The sequence below is a fragment of the Phasianus colchicus genome, chromosome 23, assembly GCF_987193195.1.
Source record: "Phasianus colchicus chromosome 23, bPhaCol1.hap1.1, whole genome shotgun sequence".
In the NCBI taxonomy this organism is placed as follows: Eukaryota; Metazoa; Chordata; class Aves; order Galliformes; family Phasianidae; genus Phasianus; species Phasianus colchicus.
In genome coordinates this window covers 4,124,250-4,146,478 of record NC_143458.1, presented here as the reverse complement: position 1 = coordinate 4,146,478, position 22,229 = coordinate 4,124,250, and the positions used below count along the sequence as shown (strand labels likewise).

Below are 22,229 nucleotides of genomic sequence, written 5' to 3'. Positions count from 1 at the left end.
TTTAAATTTAGGTTTTGTTTTGCGGGAGGCAGGGGGGATCGTTAGACTCGAAGCAAAAGCCTTATAGCCCAGGGACTGTCACTTCTGATTACTTCCAGTGACACTTCCAATTATTTCCAATCACAATTCCAGGGACAAGAGGAAAAAGCCACGTTCCCCAACATCAGGGCTTCCTTCCGAACAAAAGATGGCTTATCAAACCTCTACAGTAAAAGGTACAATGCCAGATTTGGAAATCTGTTCCAGTAGGGTAATTCCAGAGCACATCTGATGAAGTGAGGCTCCAGGCCAGTGTCTGGCAGGGTGTTCTGCTGGGATCCTGCCTTCTTGGGTAATATTGGGGGATTGCTTCATTTTCTTCAGGCATTTACTGGAGCTTGGGCTCACTTTGCAGCAGCAATATGCAGTTTCAGCAAATGTCTGTCTAATGCTCTGCGGGTCATAAACTGTGAGCACGCAGAAGTACTGCTGATGGAAAGCCAACTTTTTTTGGTGTGTGTGTTCAAAATGGGAAACGTCTGCTGCTGGGACTCTGCTGACTTTCGGGTAACTTGCTGTGAAGATTTTGGTGCAGTGGTAAAAAGCTGTGAGTTGTTACACCCTTCAAAAAGCCCCTGGGACAGGAAAGCCACAGGGAGGCAGCGGAATGACCCATGAGGAAGCAGGATTCCTCAGGACTCGTGCCTTAAGGCCAAAGTTTACTGCTGCTATTTCCAATGGCAGTGGCAGATGAAGGCTGGCCCCAGCTTATTGTAGGAACGGTATAAATCTTAAATATTTGGTGGCTTTTAGCTGTGTGGGCAATAAAAGACCTCTCTCCCAATCCAACTTTTGCATTAGTTCTGAAGGCGTTGTGGCATTGTGCACCCATGTTTGTAGGTCTGTATTGCAGCAGGCATCCCTTGCAGCTCTGGCTGAGGTGTCCCATGTGGAACACTCAGTACCAGTGCCTCAGAGTCCCAGCATTGCTCATAAGGAGCTGTTTTCCCACATCCATGTGATCTGGATTGATGTTTCCACAGTGCTGCTTTCTCATGCTCTGATGTGGTCTGTGCTGTGGGCAAAACTCCTCTCTTTCCATTGTTTCCAGCTCTTGCTTGGAAACAATGGGGGTTTTTTTAAGACAAAGCATAGCTTTTGTTTTAACAAATGCTGTATTTTTTTTTCTCATTTCTTTTCCAAAGGGGAATTTTAAGCAATAGGGAGCACTGTCTGGTGAGAGCAGCATTCAGGATGTCTAGATTCCATTGCTGGTTTTGCCAGTAACTGCGATTTAAGTAATTGCAGGCTCCATTTTTAAGTGCCTTTTAGTTTTGAGTGTCTCTGTTTCAAGTGGTAAACTGCTCATAAAGGGCCAGCACTGGTGCAGATGGAAATGCAGAGGTCTCATGAACTTGATCAGATCGCACCAACTACATTAGGTGTCCTTAAAGCAGTCGGGATTTTGGGGTGCAATTGAAAATGTTGGCTCCAGCTGCTGCGTGCTCCTTTGCGAGCACACAAATGAAGCAAACTTTCCCTTGTGAGATGTAAAACACTTTGAAGTCACTGTAGAAATGGTGCTGCAGAAGTCTGGAGTGATAGCCTGTTAAGACGCATCAGGCACTGGTTTAATGAGTGAAGATGAAGCTGCAGTTCAAGAGATTCCCCATCAGTGTCACTCAGTGTGGCAAATGCATCCCAGTGTATCTGGCTTTGTTAAAGCTGTTTCCATTTAGCCCAAGGCGACCCCTGGAGTAAACTAAGGAGACAATTCTGCACTGCTTGTTAATTCGGGCCCAATGTGACCTGGTATAACCAATGTACAGAGCTGAGCTCCTCTGCTCTGGAGTTAATGATCCTGCATTGCACAATACTTTTTCCTCCAATTGAGCTCCCATCTTTTTCTTATTTATGGGCATGTTGTTTCCATTGTGGGATGAATACATACCCATTAGAAAAAGGCACTGAATGCAATGGAGGCATTTTTTTTAACTTGGCAGCAAGCATCTTTCCTTACCCCATGTCTTCTGTCCTTTCTTCTGGTGACTTCACAGAAGAGAAGCCAAAACCAAACTGTGAATGGAACAAACCTGATTGTACCAGATGCAAGTATTCAGGATATTTTCTTGGTTGTAAGTGCTCTGTCACAGGGGCCATGTCCTTGCTTGTTTGCACTGTTGCTACAACACTGCACACTTGAAAGCTTGCACAGCAAGCCAGAATGTCTTAAACTTAGTTTTCTTCCTGCTTGCTGTCTGACACCAGGCGCCAGGTTCACATCTGCTTGTGTGAAACCTATGCAAGGTAATTCTGCATCATAATTCATGCAATGACAGGGGAAGCTAGGAACCCAAGATACTCAGAGAGCATCTGAAAAACTAGTTGAGGCTCTGAAGGTGCTCACTGAGGGGCTTCTTTAAATCAGGTTTGGTTTTGGCCAGATCTCAAAGCAGCTTCTGTTAGCAAGCTTTACTTTGCTAAAGATTGAAGAAAGTGATGAGACTGATACGTACTCATCTACATGCAGTGATAGAGGGTCTTCAAGTCATCTTGAAGAGAGAAATCAGTCCCTTTTCAGAGTTTGGGTAGAAGGAAATTGAGAGCAGCACTGAAAACTACTCGATTATACTGGAGGATGGAGAATGTGCCCTTGATCCTCATGTTCATCTTAAGGACTTGAGTAAAATCTTCTCCAGAAAGGCAGCCAGGTTTGATTTGAAGACCTCAAGGTAAAAAATCCCATCAGATCGTCACCAAGATCATCTGTCTTATTAACTTGATTATATCTAGTTTGAGTTCCTGTGACGTTTCTCTTCTCTACCTGAGAGATTTAATTATTTAATGCTGACTTAGCTAATGAGTGATTTGTGGTAGTGCAGAGCAGCCTTGTGGTGCACCTGAAGGCTGCCAGGTTACAGCACACTCCTGCCAAGTGCACAGGGCTCATGTAAGGCTTTATCTGTTAGGCTCTGTCAGAGGTCATCTGCAAAAACTGTTCTGAAAGTGCAGTCCCTGGATGTTTTCCAAAATATCCGTGAGTTTAATCAGTGCTTTTCTTTTGGAGGCATTTAAATCTAGAAAGTAATAAATGCAGTTCTCCAGGTATATTCTCACTTGTTTTTTTTTGCTGCTTCTGGAACAACTTGTGTACTAGTTTTTAAAAGGAATGAAGATCAGATTGTCCAGAGAGGCTGTGGATGCCCTGTCCCTGGAGGTGTTCAAGGCCAGATTGGATGGGGCCCTGGGCAGCCTGGTCTATTATTAAATGGGGAGGTTGGTGGCCCTGCATGTGGCAGAGGGGTTGGAGATCTGTGATCCTTGAGGTCCCTTCCAACCCTGGCCATTCTGTGGAGATCGAGCTTAAATTTGCATTCTTTCCTTATTTGTCCCTCCCCTTCTCTTAAGACATCCATAGGCAAAAAGCTGGGGAGAGGGGTTTGTTACTTGTACATGTGGAAGGATTCTGTAACCAACCAGGCAATATTGGCACTTCATATTTTTCTCTCATATCAGTGCTCTTCTGAGGGCTCCTGAAGGCACGGAATGTCCTTTTGCTGCCTCTGAAATAAAAGAGGCCATCTGTTCTTTGTCTTCAGAAACCAATGCGCTGATAAAACTCATGCTTTGTTTTAAAGAAAATAATGCTGGTGTGCAACACACCCTTCCCCAGCTCAGATATGTATTAAATGAACAATTAAAAAAGAGTTTGCTGCTTCAGTGGTTGTATTTTGTACATAAAAGCTGTGACTTCCTACTGGCTGTGCTGGGCAGAGGCAAGTTGTCTGCCTATCTTCCTACATGCAGAGCAGAATTGCAGCTTCTCCCATACTGTGTGGTGCAAGACCATGTGCATTGCATTTTCCTTCTGGTTATTGCTCTTCTTTTGGTCCCCATCCTCAGAGCTGTCCTCCCAGTACTTCCTATTGTGCAACCACATGCATGGGAAACCTTCTGATCCCTGAAAGAGCAACTCCAATAGCTGCAGTTTCAGTGCAGTTTTTTGGGTGTGCTGCAGCCCTTTAAACTCCAGATGTACATCTTGTGGTTTTGGGTTTCATAAGCCTTTGATGGAGCCCAGGATGTTTGCTGTAAATCCCCAAATTCTGGCAGTGTGTAGCAGCAGGGTGGGAAAGTTCTCCATTGAAAGTGCTTGCGTGGTGACTTTGGCACAGGAACACCTTCCATCCTTGGGAGGGGGATGGATTTCCTGTTTCTGCTGTGGGTGGAGGTGGTTCAAGGAGGAATTGGCACTGCTTTTCCATCCTTGCTGAGTTAAAGACCTCTATGATGATCTGATATAAGCAGAAAGGGGGAGAAAAAAAATGAAAGAAAATGGTAAATCTTCTTGTCCCTTTCCTCCCTGCCCTTGGAGGAGGAGATGGTTACCAGCAGGGTCTCTGATGTGTTACCACTGGATAAAGTCCAGGAGAAGGCCACATTTAGAGTGGGTCTGAGTGGTAGGAGACAATGGTAGTTGGGTGCATGTAACTGGTCTTAGGGGAGCAGCCCTGCTCATTGCTTTAAATCATTCTAGAGCTTTATTTTTCTGTCTCGGCACTGTCAGAGCCTATAATCCTCAACCAAAGGAGGCCATCCTGCCCTACCAAGAGAAGGACTTAAAGTGAGGAATCCCCTTCAGCAAAGATGTGGCAAGCAGACTGATAATGTAAAGAAAAGGAAAAAAATCCTGAGCCCACATGCATAAAGCTAGGGCTTGATTATGATGTAGAAATGGAAACAAAACATGAAGAATTCCCTTAATACAGGGAACTGGTAGAGCCCCACAACAGGCAGTGCTTATTGCTAAACCATGCATTATAACAACAGTAATTGAGCAGGTAATGATTACGCATGCTTTATAAACACACACCATCAGTTATGTTCAGTCTGCAGACAGGGAAGAGTTGATGTAGCAGATTAAGTGTTATTTCTGCATTTTAAATAGCAGTCACCGTTCATATATTCTCCATGGCTACTTTCAATCCAAAAGAAAGTAGTGCATAATATATGAGTGTTGAGAGTAGATGCCAGGGAAAATGTCTTAGGCAGTTGGAAGAGATTAAACATTAGGCTTGCATCAGTGTTTGAGGTATGCTATGAAAGTTGAGGGAGTTTGTCGTTCTGGATAGGGGACTCTGTTATCCAGCTTTCCCATCTCCTGGAAGATGGAGCAGAATGCTCTCCCGTGCTTAAGATGAAAACAGTGACCTCCTGCACAAAGTACAGTGATTAATGCCTGAGAAATGGCATACGTAACTTTGTTCTATCTTTATTGTAAGAGACTGGCCTGTCTGTCAGTCAAATAGATGGGGAGGCAGGAATCTGAGGCTCCATTTCCAGCTGTAGTGGTGACCTTATTTAATTGGACTGAAAGCTTTTCACTGATAAAATTGAAATCTGTTGGTTGTTAATTTGCCTGTCATCTCCACTGTGATCCCAGCAGGTGGCTTTGAGTCCTTTTGGAGCTTTGGTTTCCCCATCTGTAAAAAAGGGAAATGCCTCGTCCATTATATCATGTGGTTTATGGTCTTCAGATAAAACTATGCGGAGTATTGGTAAATAGTTTGATTATGTTTTGGTTGGTCTTTCCTTTCCAAAGAGCTTGTAGGCTGCTGTCTGTTTTCATCCGTATTTCCTGCCCCTGCATTCTAACTGTGCTGTGCTGTGACAGAGCTGAGTTCCTGCTTTGCATTTAGTGAAGATGAGCCATATAAGTCCTTATTTCAACTCTTTTTGAATTTTGTAGGAAATATGCTCAGCCATACCTCTTAAAAGAGGAAATGCCCGAGTCCTGTCTCCTGTGTTTAGAATATACAAAACCTATATACTTTAATCTAAAAAGAAAATGCTCTTTTGAGGATAAACAGCCTAAGTAAAACATTTCTGAGCAACTCACAACAACTGCCCTCCCTTCAAACCATCCCCCAAAGAGCAGTTTCCATCCTGAAGGATGCCAGAAGCAGCTGGCTGCTAAGGTAGGGGGTTACATGAGATTTAGACTCCCCACAAATCAGACCGTGCATTGTGCCTGCTCCAGTACTGCCATTACCTGTTATCAATCCAGAGCAGCCTTTTGAAGATCAATCTTTCTTACTTGGCTTATTCTGCATTAATGTCAAATGAGCCCCATTGGCAGACAGATGCTCTGGGTTTGTTTCTAGGTGTTAAGGAGGGCCAGACGAGGAGGCTTGTGTGGTCTGGGGCCAAGGAACTGCTGTTATCTCCAGCATGGAGCCACTTAATTTCTCCCTCTACTAGGCAACCTTGGGCAGGTATCTACAGTGTAAAAAAGCTGCTAAAATGCTTCCATTTGAGCTGAAGAAACGCAGGAAGCTGAGGCTGGGGGGTAAACTTCGACTTGAAACTGGGAGGCCAAGAGTGTACAGCTCCTGTCAGTGCAGATAAGGCAACCAGAGAGCAAATAGGCATGTTAATTATCAGTGCGAGATTCACACATTAAAACTGTGTCCCAGACAGAATGCCAGCATCTAATATGCATGTGCTATAGAATAAGAGGTGCAATAAGGGTGAGGATACCCGCTTAGCCTGGTATGCTGCTTCTAGTAATTATTAGGTGCTGATCTAAGGGGAAGAATACAGGAATGGGGTAAATATAAAGTGAACTTTTCCCCCAGCCAGGTGTTTATAGACATTAATATGTTAACAGTGCTGTAGGAGCTTTCAGAAATTTTGATTTGATACATCTGAGTGTGTTCTTTGGCATATAGTTGGAGATTCTTTCCTAGAGCATCGCAGCTTTTTTTTTTTCTTCTTCTGAGCTGCATGTTGTATTGGGCTGAAGAACAGGTGGTATTGAGCTGGTGTGGCCTGGTTGTATTTGATAACTGTGTATGAACCACTCTGGTTGCAGCTCTCCTTTATCCCCTTCCTTACAAACTGCCCTTTATCTCATTTGAGACATGAGACCTGACTTGGCAATAGGCTCCTTTTACAGCCTCGGGATAATGCCACAATCCAAAACAGAACTGAGTACCAAACTTCTCAGGTCTAGCTGCAGAGATCCCATGTATTTCTAGGCATTACTTACACTAGGGGCATAGAGTAGACATATGCAGTTGCACCTGTGGCCAGCACACGTAGGGAGCAAGCCATAATGACATCTCTAACAGGAATCAAAAGCCTGGCAACTCAGAGGAAGATAAAAACTTGTGGGAAACATCGTTGTGTAATTACACACACTTAGGTGAAGTTCATTGTGCATTCATTAGTGCAAAGTCCATCGCTTTGCACTAGTTAACAGCTCACGTACATTTAGCCATATTTTCCTCTGGCCCACAGGTTTGCTGTGGTTATTCATGCCCTGGATTCATTTCTGTGAGCTGTCGCAATTGCATCAGCCCCTGCCTGCCAGATGCCTTGGAAACTCTGCAGCAACCCCCATGTATGAGTATTTCATTTTCTTGCTGAGACTGTCAGTGAGTCACACTCCTGCCTGGAAGCAAACATGAAAACAAGGAGCTAGGAAGTACTGGACCAGATTATGAATTGGTAAAATATCAGTAAAATTGGAGCTCCTATGGGTTTTCTCCAATCTAAGAGATTCTCTAAGTCCAGCCACCATCTAATGCCTGTAGTCCACCACTCAACGGTGTATCACAGCATCACATCCACGTGTCTCTGAAGTATCTCCAGGGTCAGCAACACCACTGCTCCTCTGGGCTGTGCCTGACAACAACTTGTGGGGAGAAATCCTTCCTGACACATGATCCCAACTGAAATTCACTCCAGTGTGGCTCAATATCAGGTGGAAATGGAAGAAAACTCACAGTATGCTGAATTGCAAGCTTACACAAGAAAGTTGTTGAATATTAGGCATTTAGGGAAAACCATATTTACATATTTTAGGAAAAATAGCTCATGTAGCTTGATTTGAGTCTTTGAAATATATCTTCCTGAATAAAAGGTCAATGTTTTAAATGTCTTGTAGCCAGATGCTTCATTTCCTAGTGTGCATTCTTGAGGGAAACTGTTCTTCTGCCTTTGCAAGTCTGGAACACTATAATACTTGGTGCTTGACATCATGTCTTCTCACTAAATGTGAGCAGCCATAGAGGTAGCTGTTATCAGAAGAGGAAATATCTACCTTCCGTGTGACTCCTCCTTACCATGTGTGGAGGATGACAGTATGTTTCAAGGACTGCACTCAGATCTCACTTCTGCTGTCCTAAGGTTGTGGGAAAGGGCAATGTTCATAATAGTTTTTGTAGGTACTCCAGGTATACCATCACATTACAAGCCTGCAGATAACACAAAATTGTCTTCCAGTGGGTTTTCAGTGTGCAGACACTGAGCTTACAGGTCTGAAGTGAGTCTGAATTGTTTGTAATAGAGAAGGCAGGCAGGAGAATTTCTGATTGATAGCAAAGTTAAAAGCCAAAAAGAGGCTGAGGATCCTTCTGGAGCTCTGAGTTTCCTAAGCCTCAGGTGGTTTAGTGAAGCTGGAACACCAGGTCCCCCTGCAGCACTGCAGCCTGTTTGTGTCTGTCTGATTCAGGTCATCAGAAGTGCGTAAACAATTGGAATGTGATGCTTTGTTCAGGAGCTTGTGCCTGGAGAGCTGTTCCTAGTCTGGGTCGGAGTAAAGGTCCCTGCAGTAAACCCCTGGCACAAGGCTGCTCTTCAGCTTTCTGAAACAATGCAGCCAAGCACAGTTTAGCTTGAGGAAGGAATGTGAATTGTTTAAGACTGGGAGATGACTCTGGGCTATGCTAGCTGTCAGATATACACAAAGCTCAGTCAGAATGTGCTGTCTTGTATCTCTTGGCGCCTCTGCATGTTTTACCTGATTACCTTGTATAGTCAATGTTGTTTTATACACACCAATGTGTCCAGGCTGATGCAGACAGGAGGATGATGTGATAGATGCTCTGCCCAGATGAACAGATGCTGGGACTGATACCCTAAAAAGAAGGAGAGAATTAAGCAACTCATCATGTAAATCCCACCCTTGGTTCTGAGTGAGCCCTGGATCCTAATGCCAGCAGACAGCTCAGGCTGGAGCCCAGGCTCAGGACAGCCCCTGCTCCAGGCACAGGAAACAACTGGGAGCAATAGAATGCAGGGAGGTGACTGTCTGGCTTTGCCTTGGTTTCAATGGATGAAAATGGCAAGCTTTGTCATGGGCCTTTTTCTTTTATTATTGGAGGTAATTCTTGTTCTGAAGGGGTCTTTGTTAGGTAGTTCAGAGGGCCCTATAAGGGCCTTCAAGAGCTGGTAGCTAGAAGCTGATGAGCTGCCCTACAAACACAAGCCTTGTGTGTCCTGAGTTCAGAATCATGTAACTTAGTGGCTTTAGTTGTTTTTTTTTTTTCTTAATTCTCAGTGGTAGTATTTCTCCCACAGGACCAGCAGGCACCTCCCAGAATTGACATACCATCTCACCTGTACAGCAAGGTGCTGTAAAGGTGAAACCAACAGATTTTGTTAGGATAGCCTGAAGTCCGTCCTAGGCAGTTACCACCAAGTTATCTGTCTTTCTCCCTTCATTTCCTATAGGTTAATTCTAATTGCCAAGTCAGAGCGTGGCTTCAAACATCATGTCCAGCTTTGCTGAATGTTCCCAACTTCTTTTAAAGCAGATCCTCAACAAAGAGTCTGCTCTGCTGTCACTGCCTGCTGTCTGAGATGGCTCTTCCAACCAGCAGATCTTGGATAAGAGCAGAGGAGGCTCAGGAGTAATATTACTGTAGCTGAGAAATGAAAACCACACAACTTAGTAGGATTAAAACCAGCTATAACAAAAGGCCTAACACAATAGCTCAGTCTGTAGTTTGTCTGTTCCCAAACAATTCAGTTTATTTATACAATATGTTTCTTCCTATCCTCTCATTCAACTTGCTGCAGTTGTCTGTATACATCATTATTTAACCATCCAGAAAGTAAGGAAAATAAAAACCAACTGGCGTGCTGTTTTATCCATTCATTTCAAAGGAAAATAATATATTTTTGAAATTAACCCTTTGGTCCCCCAGCTTGTACTGACTGTGGAGGTTGTTGTGATCCAGGTGCAGACCATGCACTTGGCTTTGGTGAACCTGACCAGATCCTTCTGGACCCACAGCTCAGCCTGTTTGGGTCTCTCTGAATGGCATCCCACTGATTACATCACACAGCTTGATTTCATCTGCAGTCCTGAGGATGCATTTGATCCCACTGTTGGTGTCATTGATGAAGATATTAAAGAGCACTGAGGGACCACGCTTGTTTTGCTGACCTCCATGTGGACACTGAGCCATTGACCACCACTCTCTGGGTACGTTTTGCAGCCAGTTCCTTGTCCATCAAACTGATCAAATCCGTATCTTTCCAATTTGGAGAAAAGGATGTTGTGGGGAACCACACCAAAGGCCAAACTGAAGCCCAGTTATGGGACAGGATGAGAAATGTTACTCTCTACTCTGTGTAGCACTGAAACAAAATATATTGTCTGATGGTTTAGCTTAATATAAGTAACATCAAGCCATGTAACTAATGGACATCAACTAATCAAATTATGTAGTCTGGAAAACAGGCAAAGAAACAAATTTTTACTAAGTAGTAACTTGTCCCTGAAGAGAAAAGCCTCAGATATACTCTGTTTTTCAGCTGCTCCTGCCTTTGAAATGCAGTCGGATTCAACACATCAAGAGCCTTACAATAGCAGGGAGGCACCAGTCTGCTGCTCGTGTTTGTTGCATTTATTTTTCTTGCTTTATTTATCTGATTTTAAATGTTCTTTGGGGAAATCTCTTATCAGCTCTAAAATGTGGTTGCACCAGTAAATAAGAAGCAGTGACATTAAAAGTAATTGACATTAAAATGTTGTGACATTAAAATTAATCATGTTTGATGGATGTTGGAGACGGAATCCACAAGGCTCCCGGGTTTGTGTTTTAGCAAGTTCTGACATTCGTTCTCCCCCTCAGTTCCTGCAGCTGTTACATAACTGCCTTCCCCTCCTGCTGTCCCCAAACCCTTGTGCAGGGAGGTGTCGTTGGTTCAGAAGGGAAAAGGGCTTTCTCAGAATTCACAGCAAAGGCTTAAGGTAAAAGGATAATCCAGCCAGGCTACTGGGTGAGGGTGCTGATGAAATCACTGGATGGATCACTGGAAAGTTTACAGTGGAGCTGGTGGAGTTGCTTTGGAGTGCTTGCTTGCTGCGTTAACAGCAGTTTGAGGCAGAAGAAGCCTTGCAAAACCTGGCTCTTGCAGTAAAAATTGTTTCTTTTTCTTATTCAGTAAGAAAAGGGGAAATAGTTAAAATTGTGCTAGGGTCAGTAGGAATCGCTGCCAGCTCTGCTCATATGGCACAGTGCATGTCAAACAGAAACTGCGGTCTTTGTTCAGGATGTGGACTTTTTGGAGGAGATGTGGTAGAATGTGACACCCACGTTTCGCAGCCCAGTTCCTTAAAAATGTGGTGAGTGCCAGGGATGGCTGATATCTGTTCGCTGTTCCTGGGCTCCTGTTGTGCAGCCAGCATGGGGTTGGAAATCACAGCTGTCAGCTTCTCCTTTGGGTGGCTGCAGATCTCCCAGAGGAGATGCTTCCTCCAGGCAGGGAGCAAGAGGGAGATGCAGCACTTCTTGCTTTCGGTGTAACATTTTCCAGCTTCCTTTTTTGGCGATGTGAAGCTGAAGGGGCCTCAGAGAAATGAAGCGATGTGTTGGGCAGGAAGCCAGCTACCTCCTCACAGCTTGATCTCTGTGCTGGCTTCACTTTCTGTCCTATTTGGAAACTAGAAGTAATAAGCTGACATCAGTCAATTTTTCTCATCGCTCAATGGACTGTGGTTGGCATATGATGCCTATTCTATATAGTCTCCTATTTCTGAAAGAAGAAGCTTGCATGGGTTCCAGTGTAACTTCACTTTTACAAGAAGCAAAAACTCTGTGCCACAGGTTAATTTTGGTGATGTTGAGAAAGCTTGGCCTGCTGGTTAGGACCAAATGGGAGATGTTCTGGGTCTTCAGCTTGAATTGGAACCTCCAAACTGTAGAACTTAGTCCAGACTCTGCCCCTGTTTTCTTTGTGACGTTGGTCAGTTTTGTTGTGTCCCCAGTTAGTCAGAGATGAGTTCAGTATTTGCTTTCTTTCCTTTGCAAACTGAAAATAATATTACTTAGGAGCTTCTCTGTGGGGATGCAAAGCTCATTTAGCTAATGGCTGTGAAAAGAACATTGAGGTCTCAGTATGGGAGGATCAATGGGAGACTGATTCGGTCCTTTTAGTTGTACAGTGTGCACTGGTGACTGCAGAGCATCAGTTGGGAAAAGTACTGTTAAGAATGCTCCTGCAATATGAAACTAGTTAACTGAGTGTCACTGGACAAAGTCCACTGGGTTTAAAATCAAGGCAAATAAGTGACAAAATGTTTTGGCGTGTGCTTTCCTTCTCTTGATATATTTTGGTGATATCCAGGTTCCTGAAGTATAATAGATAGGCTTGAGTGCTCACTGTTACTGGAAGTATAGGGTAAAACAGAGAAATTACAGCTGGGATATGAGATGGTGCTTTGCAGAGGTGCTGAATACCTGCAGCTCTGAATGTATTCCATGAAGGGTATGAGGGTGAACTGCACCTTGGGGAGGCAGAGGGAGAGCAGAGTGCTCAGTTCAGACAGGCAGTGCTTTCGTCTCGTCTGCCTTCTGACTGAAAATGCCCTCTTAAAGAGGGGGGAGAGCTGCGTGTCATCTTCTATTACAGAAACTTTTTTTTTCTAGAGAAACAAAACCAGCAGAAATACATGAGCACTGCAGTGGCCAACCACGTGCTCTGCTGGCTGCTTATCGTGGCAATTGTGGCTTGATGATATTGGGAATTTTTGAAGGCAATAATAAACCATTGGAGCAGTGAATAGCAATGATGTGAAAAGTTGATTTCAGCTTGGAGAAAAACAGATTTGGACATTTTTGTAAAGAGAGTACCTCTCTGAAGAGCTGTGTTACAGTGCATTTCCAGAGTCACCCAGTGGGTATGGAGGCAAAGGAAGAGAACTGGAGTGTTCAAGCAACTTGGTTCTTGTTCCAGTTAGCAAAATCAGCTCTGTTGGATAATGCAAACTACTCAGCAGATAGTAATATTTTACCTTAGCAAATCTGCCTTTACCCTTCCTGCAACTTTCTATGCTCAATTAATGATGCACTCTTCTGACACTTAAAAGTAAATTTCAGCCCTCTCCAAGGAAATATTAGGGAGGACTCAATGACAAATATACATAAGCATTTACTTACAAGCTCGTCCAATTAGGAAGCAGTATCAGGTGATATATCTGATTAACTAGAAGAGTTTGGATTTTACTGTCATGTGGAAAGAAATTTAAGCAAGAAAACAACTGGTACTGGAGTAAAGAAACTGCAGCCAGCTGTGACCTGCTCACAGATACTGTCAGCAGTAAAAGAGGCTAAATTCATCAACTAAATTATGTGCTCAGCTATATCCCCACAGACCACACATGCTAGGAGAGCTGCAGTTTACTGTAAATGTGGCTGACAGATGGCTGCCAGACATTACAATGGACTTAATCATTGCAGAGCCCACCACCCTGCTCTGGCAGCTGTGTACACAGTGCGTCATGGCTGCTGGGGCCAAACTGGGGTGCTCAGGAACCTCTCTGGAGCCAAGGCAGGAGAGCAGCATGGTGTGATTTACCCGGGTGGTCTGGAGGCTGTGATGGAGCAGGAAGGCCTAAAGTTTGGGGAGTGGTGCTTAAGTCTCCTGGGTCTCTCCCTGACCTGCTGCATGGATCAGAGCATGTCACAGGACTGTATAAAGCAGGAGGGATTTGGGGAGGCCCTGTGCCGGCTGTTAGCTCAAGGAAGGGTTGCCTTACAACAGTAAGGATGTCAATTTCATAGTCTTTGAGAGCCCCCGTGCCACTGCTTGACCACCCTTGCAGTAATGCTTTTCCTAATATCTGACTGGAATTCCCCTTTTCACAATCTGCTGTTGTCTCCCATCCGTTCTTTGTGTACCTCTGAGAAGAGTCTGGTTCAGATTTCTCTACAACCTTGTTATTCCTGCTGTAAGGTTTACATATTCATCCCTAAGGCATGCAGGTACGCTCACATAAATTTACAAGGACAGAAGTGAGGCACAGAAGCTGCAGCTTGTCCAGTAACCCTTCCATCTGTAGCAGGGCTTGAGGTCCTTTTCCAGAGTTCAAGCTTAGATGGGTTCCCTGAGAGATACCCACTGCCAACTCTCCTAAATCATTCAGCAAAATTATTCAATCATTTCTCTTTGGACTGTACAGAGCTGCTGAGATCTTTGTTTCCATGAAATGCCTGTATTCTTGTACCAGCAGTGGAGATCTCGTGTTCCCCAGTTTATATTTGCAGAAAAAGCCCTTGGAGTGATACACAAGGTGAATGTGAGCTGATAGTATGTACTCATGGCAAAGGCCAACAGCATCCTGGGCTTCATTGGGAAGGATGTGGCCATCAGGTGATGAAAGGTGATCCCTCCTATCTACAGAGCAGTGTTGGGACTGGGTTCAGTTTGGGGCTCCTCAGTATGAGACATGGATGTATAAGAACTAGACTAACAAATTCCGAAGTACAAGTTGTTCACAAGATAGGAATAATGTAATAGTCTGCTTATTTTTTGTTCTAGGAATAGCCTTTAACGTTTCATGTTATTGCTTCAATAACTCCTGTTGTATGACAGTATCTGTCTGATACGTGTTGAAGCTAAGGAAATGAGTTGGCCAAGTTCTGTTAGGGACCTCAATCTGATTAAGAACAAGGGAAAAGTTCTTTGCTTTTGGGTTGATGGTCAGATCTCCTATCAACACTGACTGTATGGAAATGGAGAGTCCCAGAGGTAGATACAGCTGCCCATGTGTGCCACCCATTCCTCCTAGGCTTACTTCTCTATACTTCACCTGACCTTTACAGTCTGTTTCCTGATAAGATGCCTGACCTTTTCACTTCCAATTAGCAGACTCGTTCAACTGTTGCCTGAACCACATCTTGATCCTCCTTTTTCTTTTCAGTATCTTGGAAATATTGTGCTTGTTCACTAGAGCTTGATGATGTATTGTAGCTCTTAGCCAGGCCTTCCTTGCTCTCCCAGGCTGCTGCCCAGATGCCAATTCTCTCTGCAGACACACTTGGGGCATCCCTCACTCCAGAGAAGGGACTTGTGCCGAAGGAGAACTAGATTACTCTTTTGTGCAAAGGTCACAGCAATATTTGGAAAGCACGATGCTTGCGTGTTCTCGTTCAGGGTTTCCCCTAGCAATGGCCCAAGGCTTTTACAGACTTCCCTGCTCTGTGAAGCCCTTGGTATTTGCAAACATGCAAAATATATGTAACGTGCATTTCAGCTGCTGGCATGAGAGCCCTGAGGTGAGCAAACAAAATCTGCTTCCCTCCCTCTCCCATTGCAGAGGCTGATATGAGTGCTGGAAAGTAGTTGCATGGCTCAGCTCTGACAGATTCTGAGCTGTTTGACTCTGGAATAGGTTCCCTTTCTGTTGTCCCTCCCAACAGTTTGCAGGTTTTATTTAGCTTGGGTGATGTTGAAGCTTTGTCTCTCAACTTGCACATTTGAAAGAGCCACTCAAAATGAGATTTAAACAAACAAATCAGTATTCTAAGGCTGCAGCTATTCCTGAGGAAGTGATTTTAGTCCACGTGCCTTTACCAAATATTTTAACTGCTAATTTAACGCTCTGAACTTCTGAAACAACCCAAGGGTGATGATAACCTACCTGAAGCTTAAAAAAATAATTGTGGATTTGCATAGAAAAAAACACAAGAAAGTTAGATTTTCCACAAGTTTTTAGATTCAAAAACTTCCAAAGAAGCAAAAGGAAGTTCTTCATTTTCTTCCACTGCTTTTTAAGTTGCAGCAACAATGAGACCAACTTAACCACCGTGATTAATGTGACACTGTTGTATAGCCGTGTCCTTTTTCGGATGGCAGGCTGTTGTCATGTGGAATAGATCCAGAAGTCTGGGGAACGTGGAGGTTTGGCCTTCAGCTCATAAACTACAATCCTGTGGGTGATGGAATCCTCCTGAGTCCTCCCATCTCTGGCTATTGTCAATGCACTAGAGTATCTTAGGTTCAGCTGTGCTTCTAAACACTGAAAAGCGTATCAGCATGGATTTTACCGTTATCATGCTTTTTATTTAGTGTTAAGCAACACTTTCTTACTTCCTGTCTAACTTGAGTCCTTGTAACTTCAGAATCAGTTGTAACAGCTGTGCTGTTTAGCTGTTGGAGTTATAATAGCTGCTGTGGTCCACTTGGGGAGATGCGTCCCTCTGAAGAGAGAATGCTTTCCAAATTCACTTGTCCTCTTTTTTTTCTTTTTAACTTCAAAGTAAGTTCTCACCAGTGCTGCATTCAGCCTTGCCTTCTGTTCCTAAGTATCATTAGGAATAAACTCAACCATTCTGAACACCTTGCCAAATGTGAGATGGGACGTAAGTACAACACAAACTAACACTCAGTGTATGGAGATCTAAGAACACGGTCCCTTTTTTTTTTTTTCTTACTAAAGTAAGTGCAAGGACAAGGCTTGAGAGCTTTTCTAACCTCCAGCAGGTCAAGAACAGCTTAATTAATCTTCACTGCTGCCTGAGGAAGTTGAGAAACAGAGGCTGCAGACTGCTAGGTAGAGAGTATCTGTAACCCTAACCCTCCTAAGTTGCTGTTCTTGTTCCTGGCACTACGCTCAGCCTGAAAGACTGCACTTCGTGTTCATCCCAGGAGTGTTGCAGACTTCAACATCTTTCACAAGACTTATGGGGATGATGGGGAGGAGCTGCTGCTGCTGTTCATTTTCTGCCCTAGGCTAGGCTGTGGCTGAGTGTTTGAGATTGAGTGAGTATGAGAATATGAAAAGTGACAGAGTGCTAATACATTAGGCATTCATTCTGTATCATATTAGTAGCGCTTGTAGTGGATAAGTGAGATGTCATACCGTGTTATGTGCAATTATGGGTGCAGAACTGAGCATCTCGCTGAAATAATGTGGATGTGCTGAGCAGGGACTCAGGCCTGCACCTTAAAACCATACCCAACTTTGAAAACGCTTAAAATTCAGAAAAAGCATAAAGTTTCTGAGTACCTCTTAGTTTTCTTAATACCTTTCTTGGCATGCTTAAGAAGTTGAAGTTCTGTGACAAAGCAGCAACAAAGCAGAATCAGTTCAGTGCTTCCTGGTTCCCCTGTTAACGTTGAAGGTAAGGTGGGGAAGAAGAATTCTTACTACAAGAATGGCTTTTTTCACTAATCTATTTCAACCTCTCTTTCTCTTGCATTCAGAGTTGTCAGCTGTTGCAAGCAATTCCTTCATTTGAATGTTCATCAGCACCATCCAAGAGGCGGCGTCCTCTTGCTTTCCTCAGCACAAAGTCTTGTAAAGTGTGCAAAGCAGCCCAGAGATACTTGCAGAGCAAAGGAGTATCAGTCATCCTCAGGTGCTTCAGTCCCCTGAGGGATCTGTGTTGTGTGGACAAGCTGTGTGTAGGTCTAATCCACACAGCTGGAAATCACCAGCTGCACCTCTGAAAAGCTTAGCTGAGCTGTGTGAACAGAAGACACCTCGACCATTTTACTGGTAGAATGCCTGGACTGAAGGCTGAGGGACTTCACACATTGCTCTGTACAAAAACTCTGTGAAGCATTAAATAGGAAGATGCAGTTCTGATGTCTTGTTTGCTGTTCTGTGTGGTCTCCGGGGATATAAACCCAAAACTGCCTACTTGCACTTTATTTTAAAATGCAACAAGAAAAAGGACAGCCACAGTACATACATAGCTGCTGGCTGTCTCTGGAGATCCTCTGATAATTGAATGCTTCAATGTTTTTCCAATATTCCAGAGTTTCTGCAGGCTTTGGACTCAGTTGTGTGTTGGTATGGAAGGCAAACTTCCTGCTGGCTTTTCCAGAGATAATTTTACCTCTTGCTTCTAGGAATGTGCAAGTCAGAGCCTTAGCATGTATGTGGCCATTAGTACTGCAGGATTGGTCTTTCATCTGAACCTCATGAAGAAACCCTGAGCTCTCCCAAGGAATGTTGTATCCTTGCTGCTGGAGCCTCTTAGGAGACCCAGACTTGCACCTCATTCCTGCTTCAGGGCAGTGAGATACACTGTGCTTGGAGCATTGATGTGCACACCGTGTGGCTATCTCAGATCAGGGACTGCCTGGCTGCTCCCACACAGGGGAAGAATGGCCAACAAGGGCCTGTGCCCCTACAGCTGTCAGTTTCTTTAGGTAAGGGTCTCAAAACCTGCCAGGTTCTGGCCCCTCCTGCACTTCTTACTCTGTCCTTGCAAACCTCTAACAATCAGAGGCTCTGCTTTGTGCAGTGCTGCTGCTTTCTCTTTTCTTCACGCTCTCTTCCTAGCTCCGCAGTGGTTTCAATTCCAAAGGCTTCACGTCACCATTTGGAAACTCGGCAGCATGCCGGACTGCTCTTTGCTTTCTCCTTAACAGCCTCCTCCAGCCTCAGCCCAAGCACATGTGGTTCCAATTACAAGAGACCTCTGCAATGCTTTGTGGATATGGATGAGGATAGGCCGACCTCTCTGCTTCTGACACAGCCAGCCTGTCCCTGCGGGAGCTGACTGTGAGCTCACATTTTTCTTGTTTGAGACGCTTGTGCTTCACAACCAAATTCCTGAAATCAAAGGGAGGCGGAGGGGAGCGGGCTGCAGGCAGCGTGCTGGGGGGCAGCTCCTGGTCACTTGGAGCACGCGAGCTCTCGGGAGAAGGAGACCTTTGGCCTTTATGTCTCTGCCAGCCAAGGAATACAGAAAGCAGATGTCCCAGAGCACAGCCCTGGCTGAGTTAATTATCCTTAGGAGACTTACAGCCGCCCCCAGCTTTTCCTCCCTTGCCCAAAGAATGCAAAATAGCTGTCTGCAAGAAGACACCATTTTATGTTTATTCTGGCCTAAAATGCTGTCAGTGCAACTGGCCGTTAGGGCTAGCATAGGCCAGTGGTGGACACAGGGTGTCAACCTTGTGGGTTCTCCTTATAGCTCAGGCACAACCCAGTGTGGCTATTTACTGGCTCAGTTATCTGCAGCAGAAACTCCAGGAGGCTTGGAAGGGGAGATGAGATACAGGACTTGCTGTGCAGGTCTGTCCTATCACTAATTATTGAGGGGGAAAAAATGATCGGCTTCTCAGTGGAGAAAAACTGTAGAATTAGTGTCTGTAGCGTCATCGATACTTCGATGATTGGAGCTTCAAAATCACTCAGGTGTAAGATTTTTTTACTCCTGATACAATTCCGTGGTCAGAAAAGCAGCCAGTCTTTTATTTAAGCATGTAAAACTCAAAACCTGCCTGTTACAAAATGCTCCAGTTGCATTCCCTAGTGCTCTCACAAGCAGAGGATGGAGCGAGAGCTGGCTCTGGCTTTTCCATGGAGCAGTTTAACAAATCTGTTCCTTCAAGGCAGCATTGAGATGGAACTCTAACAGATGGGAAGTCTTAAATTCCTGGCATGAAGGAGTGGTTGCAACACTGCAGACTCTCAAACGTTGTTCTTGTATTTATCTAGACAGATTTGTGAGTGGGACTGTACAATCACCACGGTTGGAAAAGACCTCCAAGATCATCCAGTCCAACCATCCACCCACCACCAATACTTCCCCACTGAACCACATCCTCAGTACGACACGTAAGACACATGTGTTTAGGATGTATGTGCAGGATTATTCAGCTAGAGAAATGCTTTCTGCTTGAATAATTCTGCAGGCACTTGCACTCTGCAGGGATGGGATAACTTATGCTGCTTAAGCAGAAATCCAGACTCTGAGAACAATGTGTTACTCAAGACTGCAAGTCCAAAACGTCCTGTATAAAAAGACCACATTTTGGGGTAGAGGGATCAGAGCAAGGTGTGTAAATAACTCTCTTTAGAGGATCCCAAGGAGGACTCAAGAGATCGGACTATAAAAGCATTGGCTATGTTTGGAACTATTTGTCTTTAGCACATTTTTCTTCCTTTAGGAGCATGTGCTGTGCTGGGGCAACAGTGGCCATTCACTGCTCCTGCTGCGTTTTCTTCCAGGAAACACTGTGATGCTAATGAACAAAAGCAGATGAAACACCTATTGCAGGTGGACTAGAAGTTGCCCAGGCAGTACTACAAAGTCCTTGCATGACAGCCTTCAGGACTGATGTCTCCAAAACAAGGTCAGGTTGGGTGACTGGCCTGGGATGACCCACAGTGAAGTGTTTTTACTTTTAAGGTTTGCATTTAGTAAAGCCCTTTTAAAACCTGGCTTAACTTAAGCGAGTGTTTACATCTCACCTCACCAACTTGAGCCTAAGGAATGGGAGTAGAAACACAACCTATAATTTTCCTCTGACTCAAGACATCGTGTGCTAGAAGCAGACCAAGGATTCCTGCAGCTTCAGAGTTTGGAAAAGTTACAGTCACCAACTCAAGTTTGTCTTATTCGATTAAAAAAAAGCCAAAATAAATCTAAAAAGAAAAGAAAAAAGTGTTAAGTATAGCTGAAAAACATCAGAGAAGTCCCAGCAGCAAGGACCCATTTTTAACACTGAGTGATCTCAGTATAGGTGTGGTTGGGGCCAGGTTTGCAAAATGTCACTGTGGATTTCTTGTATCACAGTTCTCTGAAGCTTTTATGGGCGCTTCTTTTTAAGTGTAGCAGTTAAGTGATAAAGCATGGACTTCTACTTTTGAAAGTAACACCTATCTTGAGCATTGCTCCCTAATTCATCTGCCTTCTGAAGCTAATGAAAGATTTAACTCTGGAAGCTTTTTAGCTTTTAGCACATGAACTCGCCCACAAATAATTTCAGCAAAACATGTATTTTCCATCTGATCCTGCGTGTCTGTTTCCGTGCCTGACATCTATGTATATTTGATATTATCAGATGCATTTTTGTAGCTTTATGCATATACTTGTTAATGGATGGCCATGGAAATAAGTCTAGGTTTCATGATAGCGTGCGTGATTGTATTCAGCACAAAAACACATCTTTGTGTGGTCATAATTTGGTGAGGTCTGCCAGCCCCCAGTTCCATCGAGCTTGGTACTTGCATTGCACTAGAGCTGGCCCACCTTCATCATAGAATCATAGGATGGCCTGGGTTGAAAAGGACCACGATGATCATCCAGTTTCAACCCCCTGCTATGTGCAGGGTCACCAACCAGAAGACCAGGCTGCCCAGAGCCACATCCAGCCTGGCCTTGAATGAACGTACATTCATTTTTTCTTTATGTATGCTTGCTTTGGCGTTGCTAACAATGCTTGTTGCTCTGGAGGCTGCTGGGTGACTGAGCTATTGTCTTCTGAACAATGGTGCACTCCCGAAGCATGCTGATGATACAGGAGGTTGCAGTGTGCCAGCAGACTGCCACTGCAGCCAGGCTGTTTGAGAACCACGAGCCAGTGCTTTGTGGTGCTGCTGCTCTGCAAAAACAAACTGACCTCCCCCTGGAGTCATGCAGTGTGTCTGAGTAAGGCCTGAGTAAAGCTGAAGCAATTCTTGAATTGCTGTTCATGGCACGGAGTCCCACACAGGATGTGGAAGAGTTTTTTTGGGTGAGATCTGTGGAGCCTGCGTACATATTGCCTTATTGAGCAAGAGAGTGGGTCTCACTTTTGGGAAAACCATCTGTTGTCTGTGCTGCATCCGTGGTCTGAGTGCAGGGAAGCTCAGGGTGTGCTCTGCCCTCGTGTGGCCCCAGAGGGGCTGCTCTCATTTCTGCTCCAGCTCTGCTTGCTGCAGTGATACCCCACTCTAAATGCTGTGAAGGTCCGTTCACTTCCAGCTCTTTTCAGATGTTGCACTGGGCATTTCCACAACTGGTACCTTGTATTAAGTACTTCCAGCAAGCCGTATTTCAAGCTTCCTTTTGACTTTGCACAGATATAGGAGAACTTGGATTTCTTGTGGGCTTAGAAAACCATAAGGACTAAAGGGACAAGTTTTTTGAATAGGAATGTCAGCTATGTCATGGAAAAGCAGGCGAGCCCTGTGCCTGGTGGGCACTTCTTGCTGGGGCTCAGTTTGAATCTCAGAGCACATTAGCTGGGAGCAACAAGAACAGAATGAGATGTGAGCTCTCCTGAAAACAGTCTCTCTAAGCCAGTTTGCTTATTGCTATTACACTCCATCAAAATGCAATATATGATCTTGACCTAGGCATCAAATGTAAAACTACATTTTAAAATCCAGAATACCTTGTGAGATGTACACAAAGCCTCAGAGCCCTGCTGGCACAGCCTTTGAAGCT

General features: G+C 44.4%; 1 protein-coding gene and 1 long non-coding RNA gene across 7 annotated transcripts in view; one reads left to right on the top strand and one right to left on the bottom strand.

Annotated features, from left to right (window-relative positions):
• CLMP (CXADR like cell adhesion molecule) overlaps positions 1-22,229 on the top strand; it is a 38,068-nt gene that overhangs the window by 7,876 nt on the left and 7,963 nt on the right. Inside the window, exons 1-2 of one of the 4 annotated variants that reach the window (XM_090123762.1) lie at positions 19,536-19,633; positions 20,027-20,151. The exons of 1 other annotated variant lie outside the window; for it this stretch is intronic. In XM_090123762.1, the coding sequence (XP_089979888.1) occupies positions 20,136-20,151 (16 nt within the window). In that variant the 5' untranslated portion in view covers positions 19,536-19,633; positions 20,027-20,135. Of the gene's footprint in view, positions 1-172; positions 216-19,513; positions 19,634-20,026; positions 20,152-22,229 lie in introns of those variants that run through there. 2 more of the 4 variants (XM_090123760.1, XM_090123761.1) reach the window with 2 other exon arrangements.
• Positions 1-22,229, bottom strand: part of LOC116233099 (uncharacterized) — a 37,567-nt gene that overhangs the window by 7,435 nt on the left and 7,903 nt on the right. Inside the window, exon 3 of one of the 3 annotated variants that reach the window (XR_016459659.1) lies at positions 8,824-8,903. This is a non-coding gene — a long non-coding RNA (uncharacterized LOC116233099). Of the gene's footprint in view, positions 1-8,597; positions 8,904-22,229 lie in introns of those variants that run through there. The other 2 variants (XR_016459658.1, XR_004167888.2) reach the window with 2 other exon arrangements.